This window comes from Thalassophryne amazonica, chromosome 10, assembly GCF_902500255.1.
Source record: "Thalassophryne amazonica chromosome 10, fThaAma1.1, whole genome shotgun sequence".
NCBI classification, from domain to species: domain Eukaryota; kingdom Metazoa; phylum Chordata; class Actinopteri; order Batrachoidiformes; family Batrachoididae; genus Thalassophryne; species Thalassophryne amazonica.
In genome coordinates this window covers 43,961,927-43,984,092 of record NC_047112.1, presented here as the reverse complement: position 1 = coordinate 43,984,092, position 22,166 = coordinate 43,961,927, and the positions used below count along the sequence as shown (strand labels likewise).

The 22,166-nt window shown below is 39.1% G+C and overlaps 1 protein-coding gene across 1 annotated transcript in view; it reads left to right on the top strand.

Moving 5' to 3' along the window:
• adgrl2a (adhesion G protein-coupled receptor L2a) overlaps positions 1–22,166 on the top strand; it is a 323,047-nt gene that overhangs the window by 109,524 nt on the left and 191,357 nt on the right. The window contains 2 exon segments of the mRNA XM_034179941.1: positions 13,360–13,440; positions 13,443–13,572. Coding sequence (XP_034035832.1) covers positions 13,360–13,440; positions 13,443–13,572 — 211 coding nt within the window.

Genomic DNA, 22,166 nt, shown 5'->3' with positions numbered 1-22,166 from the left:
GTTGCTGTGACATTAGAGTGGAAATGATGTAGGGACTGCTGTCCACTATTCTGCCTATACTGTAGCTCAGCAGTTGTTCAACTATCAGGTAAAATTATGCTTAATTAGTCAATGAACAACCAAAGGGCTGCAAATAATAATCGTTTTTGCTATTGATGATAGTCAGGAAGGAGTGACCAAAATGTTAGAGGGCCATCGGTTCAATTCCCTGAGCAAAGTGGTGAATGTGGGTGTGGAAGGTGAAAGAATTTGTCTTACCCTCATTTACCACTTTATAATGCACTTGAACAAGGGCTTTAATCCTGGAATTGCTTGGACTGCACAATTCCAGTGCATGCGTGGCAGCTGCTGACATCACTGTGTGACTGGATGCATGTGAGCGTCTCCTCACTGGAACGGTCCCTTCATTGTGTTAATCTGTCGATTCTTTTTTTTGGACAATCCCATATTCACTTCGCAACAATCTCTGTAGGTTGCATTTGGTTTTATTTTGAGGCATTACAGGAAACTAAATGATAATATATTTGTTTTAAAAAGGGGGTTGGGCTGACATGTTACAAGGACATACGTAAATTGATAGGTTAGAGTAGTTTTAGTCTTTAGTGTTTCCCTCCTACTGTGTGATTGATGAGACTACTAAAGAAGGGTCTCCTATATGATGAAAGTCCACGTGACTCTGGGTTTATGTGAGATAGGAAGGCATTCTGTTCATTACCTTTGCTTCAGCGACCAGTGATACCGTGACAGATGGTCATTTCCAATTGATCTGTCTCATCTGAGGAGAAAAAAGAATGAAAATGTATGGGCAGCAGAGAGACTGTATGCGATAGGTCCCCTTTATGTCACAACATTTGCGGGATCCTTCAGTAAGGATTCTGTATTTGTGCAATGCATTTGCAAAGGTTACACATGATAGTAAATGTCAGCCTGGGAGACTTTAAATAGATGCTTTCATTGGCGTAATAATGCTATAACCCATGAAAATGGAGGTTCCTGGCACCAATCAAATCAATTAAAAGCATGAGATGTTGAACAGTCAATGTAGAAAAAAGGACGGTGCATTCAGAAAGTATTCACAGTGCTTCAGTTTTGTCTCATTTTGTTATGTTACAGCCTATTCCAAAATGGAGTAACTTCTTTTTTTTCCCCTCAAAATTCTACTCACAACACACCATAATGACAAAATGAAAAAAAGGTTTGTTTATATATATATATATATATATATATATAGTATATATATATATATATATATGTGTGTGTGTGTGTGTGTGTGTGTGTGTGTGTGTGTGTGTGTGTGTGTGTGTGTGTGTGTCTTTTTTTTTTTTTTGCAATTTATTAATAATAATAAAAAATACTAAAAAAAATCACATGTACATAAGTATTCACACTCTTTGCTCAATACTTTGTTGATGCACCTTTGGCATCAATTATAGCCTTAGGTCTTCTTTAATATGATGCCACAAGCTTGGTGCACCTATCTTTGGGGCAGTTTTGCCTGTTCCTCTTTGCAGCACCTCTGAAAGCAATGTCAAGTTGGATGTGGAGCGTCCGGTGCACAACCGTTTCAGATCTCTCCAAAGATGTTCAATAGGATTCAGGTCGGCTCTGGCTGGGCCACTCAAGGACAGTCACAGAGTTGTCTTGAAACCACTCCTTTGATATGTTGGCTGTGTGCTTAGGGTCACTGTCTTGTGAAAAGCCTGTGAATTCTTATGTACTTGTGATTTCTTTATTATTATTATTATTATTATTATTTTTTTTTAATAAATTTGCAAAAAGCTAAAAAAAAAAAAAAAAAACACTTTTTTTTTTACATTGCCATTATTGTAGAATTTTGAGGAAAAAATATTTATATCCATTTTGGAATTAGGATGTGGAAAAAGTGCAGCATTGCAAATACTTTCTGTTTGCACTGTATGTTGAAAAGCAGAGCAATACCTTATAAATGAAAAAAAACAGATGTTTGCTTTTAAGTAAACTAAACCAAGACAGTCCTATGATGAATTGTGGCTCATGTTATTTAAGATGACAAGAACAGGAGGATTTTTTTTTTTGTTTTGTTTTTTTTTTTGAATTATGCAAAATGAAAAAAAAAACACCAAAAAAAAAAAACACCAAAAAAAACAAACAAAAAAAAAAAAACACCAAAAACAAAAACAGCAGACCAGACTGAAAGTACAGATGCACTAATACATCAATGCATAACTAATGGAGAGAAATGATCTGTTCCTCTTTTTCACTCAACAGTGGCACGGGTGACCAGAATTTTCAATTAAGATGAGTGTCAACAAGGCCGTGATGGGGTTTTGTTCCGGCTATGGCTGTGTTGCTCCATGTTGCCATGGTCACAGGTTTGAGTCAATGTTCTGCAGTATTTAATTAGCACAGAAAAAAAAGTTAAACACATCTCTTCAGGTACTTCAGGGATAAGCACCTCTTCTTTTTTTTTTTTCCTGTGTCCTTGCATACGTTTTCTGACAGTATTACAGCGAAAGCAAATCAAAATAGGTGTGATAGCATCTCAGGTTTTGTGTCGGTGTGGGAATCTGCGGCCACCTGTGATAAAAGGAAGATGGTGTTGAATTCCCGCTTCAGATTCTACACAGCGAGTGTGTCTGAAGACCTAAAATGAATGTGACTATTGCTCCCGGTTCCAGTCATACCACACAGAGTTTTCCACCAGTGCTGTGTGTGTGTGTGGGTGTGTGGTGTGTGTGTGTGTGTGTGTGTGTGTGTGTGTGTGTGTGTGTGTGTGTGTGTGTGTGTGTGTGTGGTGTGTGTGTGTGTGTGTGTGTGGTGTGTGTGTGTGTGTGTGCGTGCAGTGCCATTTGTTGGCTCAGTAGCACCTTCACATTGCAAAAAATCAGAATTAGAACTTCTCCGAAAGACAAGTCAGCACACAACTGCTGTGTCCTGCTTCAAAACACAACTGAAAAATGTGATTAGACAAACAAGTAACCAGCTGTCTGATATCTGAATGTTTAAAAGTACATTATATATTGTTCCTTACATGATTTCCACCATGCACAGTAAATATGCGTGTCTTAAATTGGCTGAATTACTATGCTAATGTTATCATTATCACCCTTGTAATGATACTTTTTGCCTCATTTGAATAATGAAATTTTAAATGAAACCGTAAGCACTGGATTTTGTTTTGGCTATATTCACTTGATCATAATATTGCGTGTTAATTGCAATCATTGTCAAGCCACGCAGAGCATGATCGATGGTGTTATGTGTCTTCATATTATCTTTATGGAAATAGAAAAGAGGATGTATTCAAAGTGTTTTATTAGTAGTAGTCTGTTGTTCAGGGCCATGATTGTAATATCATATTACAGGAGGGGTAGGGTGTAGACTTGTGCTGACATTGGGAGGTGATGGTCTAGTGTTTAAGGTTGGGCTTGAGACCAGAGGCTCCTCAGTTCAAATCCCAGACTGACCAAAAAATCACTAAAGGCCCTTGGGCAAGGTCCAATCCTCTAGTTGCTCCCGGTGTGTAGCGGGTGCCTTGCATGGCAGCAGCCTGACATCTGGGAGAATGTGAGGCATTATTGTACAGCACTTTGAGCGTCTAATGTAGATGGAAAAGCGCTATATAAATCCAGTTCATTTAACATTTCAGCAGAGCAAATGTACTCCCTATTGATTAAAATAGATTCTGTAGGGAGTACATTTGGTTTTACTCCAAACAGAATTACACGAATGCATCCATAGAGTAAAAAGAAGAAACTCTATCATAATAAAAAGACTCATTATACTATGATAGAGTTAATTTCACTCTATGATGAAGAGGGACTTAATTTACTTCTGGCCGAGGAATATTTTTCTCCACAAAAAGTACTGTGACTGTAGTACCATGTATTGGAAAATAATTTAGCAGGATGTGCAACCCTGCACTTACAGCCATTGTAGGGTTGCATTTGAAATCTGTTTTTTGTAATAATTGTTGTGAATCGCTTTGACATTTTTTTAAACTAACACTACAAAACAAAAGATATTCAAATTAGCATTTTCAGACTATTATCATCACATGAAAAATATTTGACATGTTCTGACACGGGTGACAGGAATTATAACAGTTTCATTCTTCAAGCTAAGATTTTTTGCCAAATATGCCAATAACCACAAATTTAAACAAAGAAATCAGAAAATCGCAGTGTCAAGAAACTGGAATTGTTAAATATTTACTTATTTTTTCCTCACTTTCACTTTCTTTCATATATACATATCTTCTATATATATATATATATATATATATATATAGTGTGTGTGTGTGCGTGTTAAATCATTTATTACTTTTTAAAGTATTTAAAATTTTAAATAATAATTAAAATAACAAAATAAGTAATAGTTAACCATTTCAGATGTGCATCTCTGTGAAACATGAGACTTGAAAATGTTTTCAGAAAATAAGAGGAAATTTAAAACTAAAATTCCTTATTAATTGAAAACTGGAAAAAAAAGTACTTCAGCCTCAGGCCCAATCAATTGCAAGAGGCTTTTTGGATGTTGTTAGCAACCCTGCTTTTGGATCAAATGGTACAAACCAGCTGGCGAATATAGTATCCTTGGTGGTGTGCAATTTAGCTTCATTTTCAGAGATTTGAGCAACAAAAGTGCACCATTATTATAGTGCCTGTCATCAGTGTGGTTGAAAAGTTGCTAGTGCATTTCAGAAGCAGTCGTGCAGTGTTCTCCGACACATTTATCTCCTCTTGCTGCAGCCTCTGTTTTCTACTTAAGCTGAGAGACTGAATCCATTCTAATCTACAACCAAATGCTGAGATTGTGAAGGCCGTGCAGAGTGATTTAAGTGTTTAAACAGTGTTCCTGGGGCACAGATCATCAGTGGGTTGGCTGTGGATTTGGAGATCGGACTCAGAGGTCTTGCACATGGCCCAAGCCCAGATTGGTTCCAGCCGCAAAGTAGGCCAGTTGTAAGTAATGGATCCCACCTCGGCTTTGCATGTCTGCTGTCCAGTTGATACTCATGAAGTTTTGTGGAGCTCATATAGTAACAAAAACTCCACTTCAGTCTTGTCTCACCAATGCCAAAAATGTATTAAAGTCTTCATGGATCTTTATGGATGTGTACATATTTTCTAAAAATAACAATATTATTGCACTTAAAGTGCCCTTCCGGATTGACCAAAATCAGGGGATTATCCAAACTAGCTTTTGATATTACAGTGTGTCATAGAGGCAGTACGCTGGTGTTTTTAAGGTCTTGTTGTACCACGTTTGGGACCAGTTACCTGTCACACAGTATGCCTGTGTTTCACTACACAACCTAAAAATAGTGGATACATTGACATGAAATCCTTTATAGAATCTGCCACTGTGACATTCCACGAATGGAAATGCTTCAGTTTCATTTAATGTCACCACAATCTTCACAGTTTGGCATCAGGTTGATGCAAATGAGTGCCATATTTTATACACTATAAGTTGCACCTGAGTATAAATTGCACTTTGTTCTGTATTAACAGCTCTTTCATTTGGGATTTTTGTGCATTGCTATAGTGTAGTTTCTGTTATTGCCATTCATTATTTTATTATTACAGTTTATTTTATTTCTTGCTTTGAGTCTTGGAATTTTACAGTATATAAGTCGCACTGGCGTTTAAGTCACAGGACCTCCCAAACTAGTAAACAAAAGAAAGAAAACCTGACTCATTACCATGAAAATATGGTATTTAAACTGAGCCCTACATTGGCCATTTTGTATATTTCAAAAGGCTCGATGGACAAACAAGGCACAAACACAAGTGTACCATTAACAAACTATGATTTTTTTTTCTTAGCAGTTTCCACCTCCCTGACACAACAAAAAGTAAATAACTTTTAAACATATGTTAAATTACTCTTTTCTTTTGTACCAACTGCTAAAAACAACCTTTGTTTCTTGTCTTTCATTAATTTACCTTTTTTCAATGTCATATTGTTGTTTGAACCTTAAAATGACCTGTCTTTTGATACATATTTTACACATGGGAAAATCTGCATGTTGCCGTGGTTAAACAAAACCTGATAGGGCATCAATCAAATCCTGTTCTAGTATAATATTGAATTACACTGAAGGATTGTCATTTTTAAAGTAGTCTCCAAGGTGTTTCTTCAAGAACTAATGAGGCTCTATTTTACCCTGGATATGCATTTTGTACTTTATTGGATTTGTATTGGGATTGCACCAACATAACATGTCATGTTAGGGCTCATTTTGTCATATTGCCAGTTTGTTGAGAAACAGTGATAATAAAATGTACCAGTTACACTCACATGGCCCAAGGATGGGTCTCTTCATTTTTAATGGGTTACATTTTTTGAGTTGCCAAATCTACTAAAAGTAGGCTTTTGTCCTTCTAACAGTAAGCTGTTCAATGAGTTTTGCACTTTAGTCATGGGCAAGCAGGTTTTCGGTACACTTAAGGGGAATAAACAACACTTAGAATTCCAGCCTGAGTGTATCATGGCCTACACAAAATTCTATGCTAGCAATCCCAGGGTGGTAGCTGTAGCCAGGTAGGGTCAGTGAAGAATTACACAGAGGTCAAACTTTAAAAATACTCCAATCATGTTGAAAACTATATCACATTACTTGTGTGTTCATAACGATTCCAAAAAGGTATAGTTTGGACTATCTGTGATGGAATGTTTTGGAGGTATGGGGTTTAAAACCAGCAAAAATGGTGACAAAGGTCAGTTTCAGTTTGTACAGGGGTCAAAAGTTAAAGTTGCTCCAATTCAGTACAAAATGAGGGCAAATTATTGGTTTAAAATAAAAGGATTAATAAATGGAATAGTTTTGACTGTGTTGAATGTTTGGTCTCCAAGGTAAAGGTCAAACAAGGTCAGCATCTATTGGATTCTATGATATGTGACATATATTAACCTGTAACATGATAACTAACCATGACACATGGTGCAAACTATTCCTTATTAGAACCCTATTAACCCAAACAATAATTTGCTTCATTTTTTACTGAATTTTAGCAGCTTTAACTTTTGACCCCTGTACAAACTGAAATTGACCTTTGTCACCATTTTTGCTGTTTTTACCCCCCATAACTCCATAAACATTCCATCACAGAGTTCCAAACTATACCTTTTTGGAATCATTATGATCAGACAAGTAATGTGATATAGTTTTCAGCATGACTGGAGCATTTTTAAAGTTTGACCTTTGTGTAATTCGTCATTGACCCCTACCTGGCTACAGCTACACCATGGGATGGCTATCATACATTTTGTGTAGGCTATGATTACACTGAGGCTGGATTCTAGGTGTTGTTTATTCCCTTTAAGTCGGTACCGATTTGGTCAAAATTGATGAGTGGCTCATGGACTACTTCTGTTCTTTGATGATAATACCAACTATAAATCTATGAGCCTTAATATGCAGTATGTAATCCAACTGAAAGATTTCAGTTTTCCTTGTTTGGTGTGACCTTTCTGATGGACCACCATATTATTGTGAGAATTTTACTGTCTGCATTGGATATTTTGTTGAGTGTATAAAATATCCTGTGGAATGGCCCTGAATTGTGGACTACTCTACTCTGTTCTTTTGGTTCTTTGTGTTTTATAGTTTCAACTGCAGATTGCAGTGTGTGTGGCCAGTTTGAATCTGTCTTGACAGCCCAGTGGTGATAGAAAAGTAATAGATGTGACTCAAGTGTACATCAGCTTCTTAAAGTCATTGTGTGGCTATTAAGATTTAATGTGGTGTTGAATATGTTGTACATAGGTTCTATTACAGTTCACTGGCGTTTCTTTTTGACAGAGGTACAGTTGAAGACATTGACAGGAACTCAAGACTGGTAGTCAAGGCCTGTTCCTCATTTTAGATTTTCCACTACACACACACATATATATATATATATATATATATATAAATCCCCAAGTGTTTCTTTCTGACCAAGGAAAACAGAGAAGAAAAACTATAAGATTGTTGTGGTATGGAGTTGAAGTGATCGTTTTTGAAGGCCTTTACATTTTTTATTCTTATGAGGATAGCAGGTTTGGTGTTCAAGTGGTTAGTGCTCTTGTTGCCTGAGCAGAAAGTCCCCGGGTCAAGACCACCCCTACCCTTCTCCATGTAATGTGGAGTTTGGTCATCAACAGCATCTGGCATACAACTTGTGCCAAGTCAGCATGTATGGATCTACTGTGGGAGAAGCTGAAGTAATGTTTTACACTTTTATCCATATTGGTCATATGACAAGGTTTGCTGTCAGGCAGGTCTAGATCTATAGTGGGGATGGAGATTCTTTGCTTCACAGTTTTATGTTGTCAGACATGCAAAATCATGCACACCCTCCTGCATACCAAAACAGTTCATATCCAGTGTAATTCTCATCTTTTTTTTTCTGAGCACCTAGAAGTCAACTGATTTGTGCACAAACTGAGGATCAGACAATGCAAACTGACATTTATCTTCCTTTGAGAAATATCGCAGTTGCATTTTCCTGCAAGGAGCACAAGTTGGAATGCTAATCTCTTGTTATTCTAGCATAGCATGTAATCAGACAAATAATGCTATTGGTAGTTAATTGTTGAACTCTTCATCAGGGTCAATGAGTTGAGCCTAGGCAGACTAGCTGAGTAGCGTTGAGGTCTGTGGTTTTAAACTGTCAACACAAAAACAACACGTCACAGGACGATGCATGACCAGAAAAACTGTTTGGTAATTAGAAATAGTTGGACATATGGGCTGTCATGACTTGTCCAGGTGCCAAAAAATTAGTCCATGAAAGGTACTTTGTCTTTCTGTGAGCCAAACATCATTAGGGAGGTAGAGACAGTGTAAAGATGAAAAACTGTGGCTAGACGGGCCAGTCAAAGAGTGCAAGCGTATGACGGCTAATCCCAGCCCGTTTATACATCGGACTGGGATTAAAACCCTCTTATATCCCTCCTGACAATGCAGCACATTTATTAACATCACCTGTGTTTTTGTTCTGGACGTTGAGCCCGATTTATACACAATTTCACTGTTGTCTGGTTATCTGATTATACTTGTATATTATATTCTACAGAGTGTGCACTGTGCTGCTACTGACTACAATGACGAAGAAGAAGAGCCTTTATTGTCATTGTGCATACACATACAACAACATTTGTACTCTGCATTTAAGTTCAAAGTTCAAAGTTCAAAAAGGTTTATTGTCATATGTACAGTAAGAAACGTATTTCCCTGTGCAATGAAATTCTCTTCTTTGCTGCTCTCACCGGGTGTCTATAATAATAGTCAAAATAGGCATTAAAAAAAAAAATGTGCAAATAGCAAGATTCAAGTATTAACAGTTAACAGTAAGGTAACAGTAAGGTGCAGTAACAGTGTAAAGTGACCCCAGGGGGTCTGCTCAGTCCTTAGCAGCATTCAGCAGTCTGATGGCAGTGGGGTAGAAAGAGTTTTTGAAGCGGGTGGTTTTGCATTTCACACTCCTGAACCTCCGTCCTGAAGGCAGCAGTGTGAACAGTCCGTGTTGGGGATGTGTAGGGTCTTTTATGATGGCGGCAGCTCTATTGTGGACTCTCCGATGGTAGATGCTCTGCAGAGATGGTAGTGGCATCCTCGTGATCTTTGATGCGGTCTTCACTACTCTCTGCAGGCGTTTGCGGTCATTCACCGTTGAGCTGCCATACCATTTACCATACCATACCATACCATACCATGCCATACCATACCATTTAACCCATGTTAATTACAGTTACACACAATCCAACCACTAGGAGCAGTGGGCAGCCACAGTCCGGTGCCCGGGGACCAACTCCAGGTGTATAGACGCTGCCTTGGTCAAGGGCAACGAAAGGAGCAGAACCTAAATAAGCATTGATTGTGGGAGGAAACCCATGCAGACACAGGGAGAACATGCAAACTCCACACAGAAAGGGCAGGAAGCGAGCCGACAACCTTCTTGCTGTGAGGCACCTTACAAATAATGGCATGTTACCTAAGTTCAAAGCCGTCCCTGCATTTTATTTTATATTATTTTGTGCTGTGGAGTACTTTAATTTCTGAAATATGTATTGCTTATTGTGTTGTTATATTACACATATGCTGTAGCAACGTTCATTGTAGCTTACAAAATAGTTGGTTCTTTTGTGTTTGATAACCCACATTAATTCATACTTTTGTCCACATTTATTTTTATGTATTTGTTAATACCGTTACTGTAGGTTTAACTATGCTACTGTATTATACTTTATACACTAATTACCGTTTTTGTTTATCGTGTTAGCTTGCTGGGTAAGTAAGTCCCTTCGGCTGCTCCCTTGTTTGCACTCGGGGTCGCCACAGCAAATCCAAGGTGGATCTGCATGTTGATTTGGCACAGGTTTTACGCCGGATGCCCTTCCTGACGCAACTCCACATTACATGGAGAAATGTGGCAGGGGTGGGATTTGAACCCAGAACCTTCCGAACTGAAACCAAGCGCATTAACCACTTGGCCACCACCTGCTGTTAGCTTGCTGGGTATGGTTGGCTTATTAACGGCTAATTTAGCTCTTCTACTATAACTAGCTTATTTTTGCTATTTACAGTTTTACTTTACATGGTGTAGATTTTTAATGATTCATCAGTTTATGTGTTCCTTTAAAGATATCAACATATAGTACCTAAGTTCTTAGGTTTCCATTTGATAGCATAATGATTATACTTTTTATTTTCCTATAGTATGCTAACAGAGTTACTTTAGATAGATACCAATACACTCATACACTCATAGCTTCTGTTTCTACCATAAAATACCAGATTTATAGCTTAGCCCACTAACTACATTTAATTTTACTACTAGTCTAAATACTAAAATACCTATACTGCAATCTTCTCCTGTGATGTCTTATCCTTCTTATTTCTTTTATTTATTATACTATATATACCTTTTTCCTGAGCCGCTTGGGTGGGTAGGGAGAGTTCCCATGGGATAAAAAAGCTTTTCAACCTACTATCCCTGGTTCTCAAGACCAGGCACTAAGTGGCTCTACTCTACTCTTTTCTACTCTCCTATTTTACTCTTCCTGTTTGGATATTTAGATATACCTTTATATACTAGCATAGTTCCACCTTAGAATTGGAATATAATATATAAGATATACCTTACTGAATTTTCATATGTAAAGACTAAATCCATGGAAGCTCAGCAAAAATGATTTTTCTTTATTGCAACTTAATGGCTTGTTTCAGTGCACAGGACACTTTTTTTTAATTTGTCAGGAGGAGAGGCCTATGCTGTATGTCCCTTTGAATGACTTCAGTAATCCCTTGTACTGTATTTCCATGGAAACATTGTCATACATGTTGTAACATCACCAGGAGATTTTTCTGGAATGAACACTGTTATGTTAACATGGCAGTACAAGTGTGCAAGGGTTTCTGTATTTTTTATGGTTGTTTTTGGACACATCGCATGGTACAAGTCTTCTGTGTTACATTACCTCACCACATGATAAACTACAAAGATCCTCAAATGACCAGCAATTCATGGAGGGAAATTGCATGTAATATTGATTTGGAGGTCAATGATTGTATAAAGAAGTGGAGGTCACTGATTGACAAACTGGTCCACAAAAAAAAAAAAAGAAAAAAGTACAGCAGCAGTGGCAATGCAGGCAGCAAGAAAGACCCTGGCCTGTTCTTCACGTCCCTGCCCCACTCCCCCTACCACCTTTATTCTGGCAGTAAATTGCATTGCGACACCCACGTCAATGTGATTGCATGGCCACAAAGTTACAGATTTGAAGAAGCATAAATCAGGCTTCAGCACAGAGCTCAACAAGACTGTAGAATTGTAGATTGTTGGAATTTTAAATTTTGGCTTATTGTAAAATTAAACAAAATTAAACCAAGAAAAGCAAAACAAATTGATAAAACTCTCCCCTGACCCAGGGACTTTTTTTTTGTTTTGTTTTTATAAAATCTGTGAAATATAATCTATGAATTAATTGCTTGATATATCTTTTGTACAAAATGTAAGATGGGGTGCTCACACAACCTCCAGTTGATAAACTGCAGCAGTGACATTGTTATAATACTTCTTTATCTCAAAAGGGAACCCAAGAAACCTGCCTTTCTTATTAAGTTTTCATTTTTTATACAGCTTTCCCTTGTGACATGATAGGTCGTAGTTGGAAAAACCTAAGCTGATCAACAGAAACCCCCAACAAACAAACAAAAGATTCAGCATGTTTTTTTTAAAGTCTTCACTTTTGTAGAACAGAAAGCCACAATATTGATTTTTGTTTTTCCTCCACTTCAACCTCCCTGCCGCACACATTTTTTTCTCTGTTTTTCCCGACCGTCCAATAGCCCATCCTTCGATTGTCAGCACAGTAAAGTGGATTAAATTACACTCATCCTGTACAGATGCTTGTTGCACTGATTCATTCTGGATAGAAAAATGAGCATTCTAAGTAAACCACAAGTCTCTAGTGAAGGACTGCAATGGCAGCATTTTCCCATACCGAAAAGAAAAATGAGAGGCATCATTATTATTAGTAGCAGTAGTAGTTGTAGTAGTGTGTATGTGTATATATATAATATGCGGTATTATTATTATTTTATTTTATTTTATTTTTGTTTTTTGGAGAATTTTCTGGAGTCTGGCCCAGGAACTCAATAGATACCTTAAGGTTTTGAGATGAATCCACATACAGAGACCAAGCCTTGTAATATAAAAATGACGTTTTAAATTACTGCAAGCAAGGGCATGGTAATAGAGCAGGTTTTCATGAAATCTGGCAATGTATCGAGCCAAGCATGGAACAGGCATCATAAAATTTTGGGAGCATAGCTGAGTAAGATGAATGGAGCCAGAAAATATTAAGAGACTTTTTTTTCTTTACTCTTGCAGATAGGACATTTTGTGCCTTGGTAGTAGAGGGGGAGGCATGCTTTGATGAGTGTCCTTTTTGTTAGCGTTGAGGCTTACACAGGTGGTCATAAGGAGTTACAGTGTTCCTGACATTTTAGCCCACGAAGTAAAATGACAATTATTGATTTTCATTCAGGAGCAGTGAAGGCCTGGGGAGGACACAGTAAGACCAATAGTCCTCTGGAGTATTGAGACATGAAATGTTGACTGCATTCACTGATGTATATCAGACGAGTAGGCCAAACCAAATGTCACGGATCACATGTATTAGTCTGATTCATGCTGCTGCTTTAATCTGTTTTTAACATTTAAATAAGGAGGGGTGGAGGAAAACATGCATTTTGTAAATCCATCATAAATCTTCATTGGCCTGTGTCTGTTGTCTGCCTTCTATCTCTTTATTAGCCAAATGTCTTGATTTCCTTCTGCACTAACAGGAGTCTCTGTGTCTCTCTGCCTGTCTGTCGTCCCTCAGGCTTTAGTCGAGCCGCCCTGCCTTTTGGATTGGTACGGCGAGAGCTGTCCTGCGAGGGTTACCCTATCGATCTGCGGTGTCCGGAAGTGATGTCATAATGATTGAAAGTGCCAACTACGGGCGAACAGATGACAAGATCTGTGACGCTGACCCTTTTCAGATGGAGAACATTAACTGCTATCTTCCAGATGCCTACAAGATCATGTCGCAAAGGTAAACCACATAAAACCCATAAAGTGATAATTGACAGAGCTCAACAGTAATAATTGCCTTGTTGCCTCCAGCAGTCAGATTTAGTCAGCAGTAAAACGTTTCACTTGCCAGCTTTTCCACTGCTATTCAACAAAAAAATAAAAAAATAAACCCTCTTCAAGCTTTGCCTTTGGTGTATCGTCTGCCAGAATGAATAACAGGGGCTGCTGTCGGGTTGATTTACTGAAAACCGAACGTGAGTGCAGAGCAAAAAAAAAAAAAAAGCTACAGCGGGTTGTCAGCGTCAATAACTCACAAGACGTGAACGTTAGGACCAATAGCGAGATAAGTGAGCAAATTAAAACTTCATCAAACCTCAGGAGCCAGAGCAGGGCTGATGAACGGAGGAGAGACAGAGAGACAGGGAACGCCGTGGATACAACATGCTCTCATGGAAAATATGAACGGCAAGAATAGATTTTTCAGCAACAATAATTAAAATATCAAAAATTAAGGGCTATAATTAAGAGTCTCATTTTACACAACAACCAAACACAAATCTATTCAGGCTTGCAGGAAGTAATTACTGTGCCCGTTATAATTAAGCCACCTAAGTGCATTATCTGCTAAATGTACAAGCTCGAGTAATATGGTTTTTAACTCAGTGTTAGCCTTGGTTTGCCTTTCTGTGGAAGCGGTACCATTTGTTTTATTGTGCATTTGTTTCTAACAAAAACTATAGCAGAAAAAACACTAATATATTCCTGTGGTGTAAAAGATGTTTTTACTATTGCTGTATTTTTTTTAATTAAGAAAATATTTATTGTGTTTATCCAACACCATTATAACTATAATAAGTGATCATTCTTTAAAGTGTGACCACTTTAAATTAATTTTGGGGAAACTGACAACAATTATTCTAACTTTGTTTGTCCCCTAATGTGTAAAGCAAAGTTCCAAATTCTGATATAACTCAATATATCATTACTAGAAGTTAATCAATGAGGTCCCCGAGAGAGCGTCAAGAAGAGTTAAGTGGGCATCTTGAATTTCTAACTTTGTTTGTCCCCTAATGTGTAAAGCAAAGTTCACAAATTCTGATATAACTCAATATATCATTACTAGAAGTTAATCAATGAGGTCCCCAAGGGAGCGTCAAGAAGAGTTAAGTGGGCATCTTGAATTTCTAACTTTGTTTGTCACCTAATGTGTAAAGCAAAGTTCACAAATTCTGATATAACTCAATATATCATTACTAGAAGTTAATCAATGAGGTCCCAGAGGGAGCATCAAGAAGAGTTAAGTGGGCATCTTAAATTTCTAACTTTGTTTGTCACCTAATGTGTAAAGCAAAGTTCACAAATTCTGATATAACTCAGTATATCATTACTAGAAGTTAATCAAGTTAATTAAAAAGTACCTGTTGAAGTTGAAATATCTCAATGAGCCAGAAACTGCCCAGTCTAACTTTGATTTTTATCAGTCTGCATTACGAGCAGTTTTGGAGAATTGTAACATTTCAGCTGGCAGTTCAGAGCATCACCCATAGGGGGGCATTGGAAAGGGCTAGTTTTTGCAGAAGTGACACATATCGGTTGGAGGTATTTATTTCTACATTACACCCTCAACTTTCCAAGCAAGGTTATGCATGATATGACTCTGTTAAGTCAACTTGAGATAGGTCTGGATGGCAACTACCTTGGGTCCTGGACGTCAACCACCCAGGCAGGCACCCGGTCCATCCCCGCCCCTTGAAAGTAAACATCCATCTGCTACAGCAGCGGTGAAATGTGGGTGTCCACTTGACCTTCTCAAGCCACTGCGTGCCTCAACCCTGAGGCTCCTGCGTGTTAGATTGTGCACAGAGAACTATGCCACATGACTAAAATGTCATAGCTGATAACTAGTAGCTGCTTGTTTGACACAAAATACACTGATTTGGTTAACAAAACTAAATCCACACAACTTCAAATTAATGTAGCGTAATCAAGGCACAAGTGTACTATACTGTAGGTGGTGCAGAAGTCTATCACAATGAAACATTTGGTATTTTGGGAGGGTGGCATATCTTATAGTGTCCTCATCAGATTTGAATGAATTCTTTTATATCCACACAAACAAAAGTTGGGGAGAGGGGGAGGAGTCATCCTGTCCATGCATCCATCCATTAAAATTATGAGGGGATTATTGCCTCAGTAATGGTGGACTGTTTGGCCACTGTTAAGTGGAATGACTGTCTTCTAAGCTACAGTACCTGCTAACATGTTGACATTGCAAACATAATTAAATTACAGGAAAATTTTACTCTGTGGAATTACTGAACCATGCACTGTTATTCTTAGATATTGTTATATATTTGTAATACAAAGCTCACAAATGCTTATGCTAACATTAGTTATTAGTATTGTGATTTGCAACTACTAAAATATTATCATTTTAACATGTGAATGATCAAATCCATCAGAATGACTGCTTTATATATACGAGGTCTATTAGAAAAGAAACCGACAGTTTTATTTTTTTTAAAAACTATATGGATTTGAATCACGTGTGATTACGTCAGCCAAGCTTGAACCCTCCTGTGCATGCGTGAGTTTTTTCACGCCTGTCGGTGACGTCATTCGCCTGTGAGCACACCTTGTGGGAGGAGTGGTCCAGCCCCCTCATCGGATTTTCATTGTCTGGGAAGTTACTGAGAGACTGGCGCTGTGCTTGATCAAAATTTTTTCCAAAACTGTGAGGCACATCCGAGTGGACATCATTCGAGAAATTCAGCTGGTTTTCGGTGTAAATTTTAACGGCTGATGAGAGATTTTGGATTGTTTCTATCGCTGTAAGGACTTCCCACGGAGCGGGAAGTTTCAGGTTGAAAACCTCCAAATTTAAGCCTCTGTTGACCCAAGACGTTGTGAGAGAACAGAGAACTTTCAGAAGAGGTCGGAGTCAGCAGTTTATCTAGACATTCCACTGTTAAAGAGATTTTTTTAATGAAAGACGTGCGGACGGATTGGCGCGTCGGCTCGCAGCCGGCGCCGCGCGCCCGCCACAGGAAGAGCACCTCCGTGTTGATAACCATTTGTAAAATCCAGGCGGCTTTTGGTGGCTTTCAGTTGAGTGAGTATCTGAGAAATTGTTTAACAGCAGGGCATGTTCCAACTTGTCCTTAAGGCTTCCAACGGAGGTGTTTTTCTGTGGCGGGCGCGCGGCGCCGGCTGCGAGCCGACGCGCCATATATATATATATATATATATATATATATATATATATATATATATATATATATATATATATATATATATATACACTCAACAAAAATATAAACGCAACACTTTTGGTTTTGCTCCCATTTTGTATGAGATGAACTCAATGATCTAAAACTTTTTCCACATACACAATATCACCATTTCCCTCAAATATTGTTCACAAACCAGTCTAAATCTGTGATAGTGAGCACTTCTCCTTTGCTGAGATAATCCATCCCACCTCACAGGTGTGCCATATCAAGATGCTGATTAGACACCATGATTAGTGCACAGGTGTGCTTTAGACTGTCCACAATAAAAGGCCACTCTGAAAGGTGCAGTTTTGTTTTATTGGGGGGGGGGATACCAGTCAGTATCTTGTGTGACCACCATTTGCCTCATGCAGTGCAACACATCTCCTTCGCATAGAGTTGATCAGGTTGTCAATTGTGGCCTGTGGAATGTGGGTCCACTCCTCTTCAATGGCTGTGCGAAGTTGCTGGATATTGGCAGGAACTGGTACACGCTGTCGTATACACCGGTCCAGAGCATCCCAAACATGCTCAATGGGTGACATGTCCGGTGAGTATGCCGGCCATGCAAGAACTGGGACATTTTCAGCTTCCAAGAATTGTGTACAGATCCTTGCAACATGGGGCCGTGCATTATCCTGCTGCAACATGAGGTGATGTTCTTGGATGTATGGCACAACAATGGGCCTCAGGATCTCATCACGGTATCTCTGTGCATTCAAAATGCCATCAATAAAATGCACCGGTGTTCTTCGTCCATAACACATGCCTGCCCATACCATAACCCCACCGCCACCATGGGCCACTCGATCCACAACATTGACATCAGAAAACCGCTCACCGATACGACGCCACACACGCTGTCTGCCATCTGTCCTGGACAGTAGGTAGGTATTAAGGGCACTGCGCTGCGGTGGTTTGAATCATATTTGTCTAATAGATTACAGTTTGTTCATGTAAATGGGGAATCTTCTTCACGGACTAAAGTTAATTATGGAGTTCCACAAGGTTCTGTGCTAGGACCAATTTTATTCACTTTATACATGCTTCCCTTAGGCAGTATTATTAGACGGTATTGCTTAAATTTTCATTGTTACGCAGATGATACCCAGCTTTATCTATCCATGAAACCAGAGGACACACACCAATTAGCTAAACTGCAGGATTGTCTTACAGACATAAAGACATGGATGACCTCTAATTTCCTGCTTTTAAACTCAGATAAAACTGAAGTTATTGTACTTGGCCCCACAAATCTTAGAAGCATGGTTTCTAACCAGATCTTTACTCTGGATGGCATTTCCCTGACCTCTAGTAATACTGTGAGAAATCTTGGAGTCATTTTTGATCAGGATATGTCATTCAAAGCGCATATTAAACAAATATGTAGGACTGCCTTTTTGCATTTACGCAATATCTCTAAAATCAGAAAGGTCTTGTCTCAGAGTGATGCTGAAAAACTAATTCATGCATTTATTTCCTCTAGGCTGGACTATTGTAATTCATTATTATCAGGTTGTCCTAAAAGTTCCCTAAAAAGCCTTCAGTTAATTCAAAATGCTGCAGCTAGAGTACTGACGGGGACTAGCAGGAGAGAGCATATCTCACCCGTGTTGGCCTCTCTTCATTGGCTTCCTGTTAATTCTAGAATAGAATTTAAAATTCTTCTTCTTACTTATAAGGTTTTGAATAATCAGGTCCCATCTTATCTTAGGGACCTCGTAGTACCATATTACGCCATTAGAGCGCTTCGCTCTCAGACTGCAGGCTTACTTGTAGTTCCTAGGGTTTGTAAGAGTAGAATGGGAGGCAGAGCCTTCAGCTTTCAGGCTCCTCTCCTGTGGAACCAGCTCCCAATTCAGATCAGGGAGACAGATACCCTCTCTACTTTTAAGATTAGGCTTAAAACTTTCCTTTTCGCTAAGGCTTATAGTTAGGGCTGGATCAGGTGACCCTGGACTATCCCTTGGTTATGCTGCTTTAGACGTAGACTGTGGGGGGTTCCCATGATGCACTGTTTCTTTCTCTTTTTGCTCTGTATGCATCACTCCGCATTTAATCATTAGTGATCGATCTCTGCCCCCTTCCACAGCATGTCTTTTTCCTGGTTCTTTCCCTCAGCCCCAACCAGTCTCAGCAGAAGACTGCCCCCTCCCTGAGCCTGGTTCTGCTGGAGGTTTCTTCCTGTTAAAAGGGAGTTTTTCCTTCCCACTGTAGCCAAGTGCTTGCTCACAGGGGGTCATTTTGACCGTTGGGGTTTTTCATAATTATTGTATGGCCTTGCCTTACAATATAAAGCGCCTTGGGGCAACTGTTTGTTGTGATTTGGCGCTATATAAAAAAAAAAGTTGAAGTTGAGTTGAGTTGACAGTGTGAACCGGGATTCATCCGTGAAGAGAACACCTCTCCAACGTGCCAAACGCCAGCGAATGTGAGCATTTGCCCACTCAAGTCGGTTACGACGATGAACTGGAGTCAGGTCGAGACCCCGATGAGGACGACGAGCATGCAGATGAGCTTCCCTCAGACGGTTTCTGACAGTTTGTGCAGAAATTCTTTGGTTATGCAAACCGATTGTTTCAGCAGCTGTCTGAGTGGCTGATCTCAGACGATCTTGGAGGTGAACATGCTGGATGTGAAGGTCCTGGGCTGGTGTGGTTACACGTGGTCTGTGGTTGTGAGGCTGGTTGGATGTACTGCCAAATTCTCTGAAACGCCTTTGGAGACGGCTTATGGTAGAGAAATGAACATTCAATACACGAGCAACAGCTCTGATTGACATTCCTGCTGTCAGCATGCCAATTGCACGCTCCCTCAAATCTTGCGACATCTGTGGCATTGTGCTGTGTGATAAAACTGCACCTTTCAGAGTGGCCTTTTATTGTGGGCAGTCTAAGGCACACCTGTGCACTAATCATGGTGTCTAATCAGCATCTTGATATGGCACACCTGTGAGGTGGGATGGATTATCTCAGCAAAGGAGAAGTGCTCACTATCACAGATTTAGACTGGTTTGTGAACAATATTTGAGGGAAATGGTGATATTGTGTATGTGGAAAAAGTTTTAGATCTTTGAGTTCATCTCATACAAAATGGGAGCAAAACCAAAAGTGTTGCGTTTATATTTTTGTTGAGTGTATATATATATATTAGTACAGGACCAAGCATTAAAAGAACAAATGTGTCTTAAAATTCCTGTGATTATTTCTGTAATTTCTTCTTGATTGAAGGATGTGGCCCTTGTTGGGTAAATGTTCTACTTCTGTAAATCCTGCTGGTCAGATTAAGAACAGGCTCTTAGCAGGCGAGTGCTCAAGATGCTGCGTGTCTCCTAAACTCCCACTGACTGATCACTGACCACAGTGATGCCCCACATTTTAAAGCCGCTGTGTCTCCAGTTATCTCCACTGTCCAAAAGAAAGATGATTTACTGTGAAATGCCAGCCTACATAGTTATGTCCATGTGTACACACACACACACACACACACACACACACACACACACACACACACACACACACACACACACACACACACACACACACACACACACACACACACACACACAGCTCTGTTGGTGCCTTTAGAAATGCTGTATACATGAACCTTATAGAAGACACCAGTTGTCACATAGGATTCCCTCTGAGCCAAAATGCATAGATGGAATGACATATGAGTGCCACAGAGAGGGATATTGCACAGTGTGAGAACGTCAGCAACTCCGACGTGCCGCCTTGGGAAATAAAGAAATAATGAAATAAAACCATAGAGCCCTTGTATTCAGGGGGTTTATTGTCAAGCCTGATTTGATGAAGTCAGATAGCTGACTTGCATTGTCTGTGTTGAAAGGCTGCTGCCTCTCTGCTCCCTGTTTGTGGCCCCGTGTATCACTCTGGCCTCAGCCTCACTCACACATGAAAGCAGTGCACTGAAGCACAAATACTGACCCTGCAGGAGCAGCCGGGAAACAAATCTCACGCAGTGTTGTCGTCAAATACTTTCCTCCAGCTTCTTTACATGAGCTCTTTCTACATGCCCTTCCTGACACAATTTCACGTTACAGGTGGCAGGGGTGAGGTTTAAAACCGAGAACCTTCCGCACCACCCCTGCTGTACATGCGCCAGGGTAATAGTTGTTAATTATTTCATGGACTAATTGTTGGGGGGGGGGGGGGGGGGGGTCAGTCTTTGTGACATCATAAGGTGTGTTTGCTCATTGTTATGGTAATTGTTTTAAACCATTAACATGCAGTTTCCCCTATATTTTATGCCACAGAATTTAATTTTATGGATGAATACTCAACCTTGGAGAGCACTTGGCATATTTCAACTACTAATTGCTGTTACTCTTTTTTTTCTGTTTTTGTTTGCATCTTTTGGTAATGCAAATCAACTAACTTCATGGGATTTTTCCCCCCCTCTCATATTGATATTTTATTTATGTATTTATTTGTGGGTAATAGGCTACTATGGTAATGGAATGATAATGATAGCAAAATCTTGCCATGTTTTAGCCCAGCATTCAAAATTTGCTCTAATTGTAATTTTGTTGCTGTTGATTTGCCTTTATTTATTTATTTATTTAAAAAGTCATTTTAATCCCTGGCCTGGACCTTCAGATGAAAATTAGCTTCTGGTTAATGATGGTACAGTTACAAAAATGGTGATTAATGTACCCCTGTAAATGGCGGTGCATGGCTGTGGTACATGGGGTACATATATTTAAATTAACATACATAAAACCATAATTCTCATGTCACCGTGATATGTTTGATCCTTTTGATGGAATAAGACATTTTTAGAAACACAAAGAAAAAGTTAAAAGCTAAATAAAGCAATAACAGAAAGGTGGTTAATGCACTTGATAGAGCAGTCACAGTCCAGTTTTTATTTTTTTTTAAATGCTCATTATTTAGGGAATAACCCTGTTGTGTCTCATGATTTGCGGATGTTAATGCTGGATTTTACGGTCGCAAATTGAGTTTTGCCGGTGACACGCTAGTGGAACTGGTAAAATGGAGTTTTACTGGTAAAACGGATATTCACGGATTCTCACCAGATTTCTGCCACAGATAGATATTAGGGCATGGAAGACTCCTTTAAATTTTGGAGGTGATCCAGATCTGTATTCAGGATCAAGATTTTACTTTATATACGCTTTGAAGGATTACATCAAAACGACTATATGGATTCTCACCAAATTTGCACCACATATATTAGGGCATGGAAGACTCCTCTGAATTTCGGAGGTGATCTGGATCCAGATTGGCGGACATTAGAAATCTCTGATTGCTCTTGTTATTATTATGACTATTTTTAATTTTATTTTTACTAAATTATC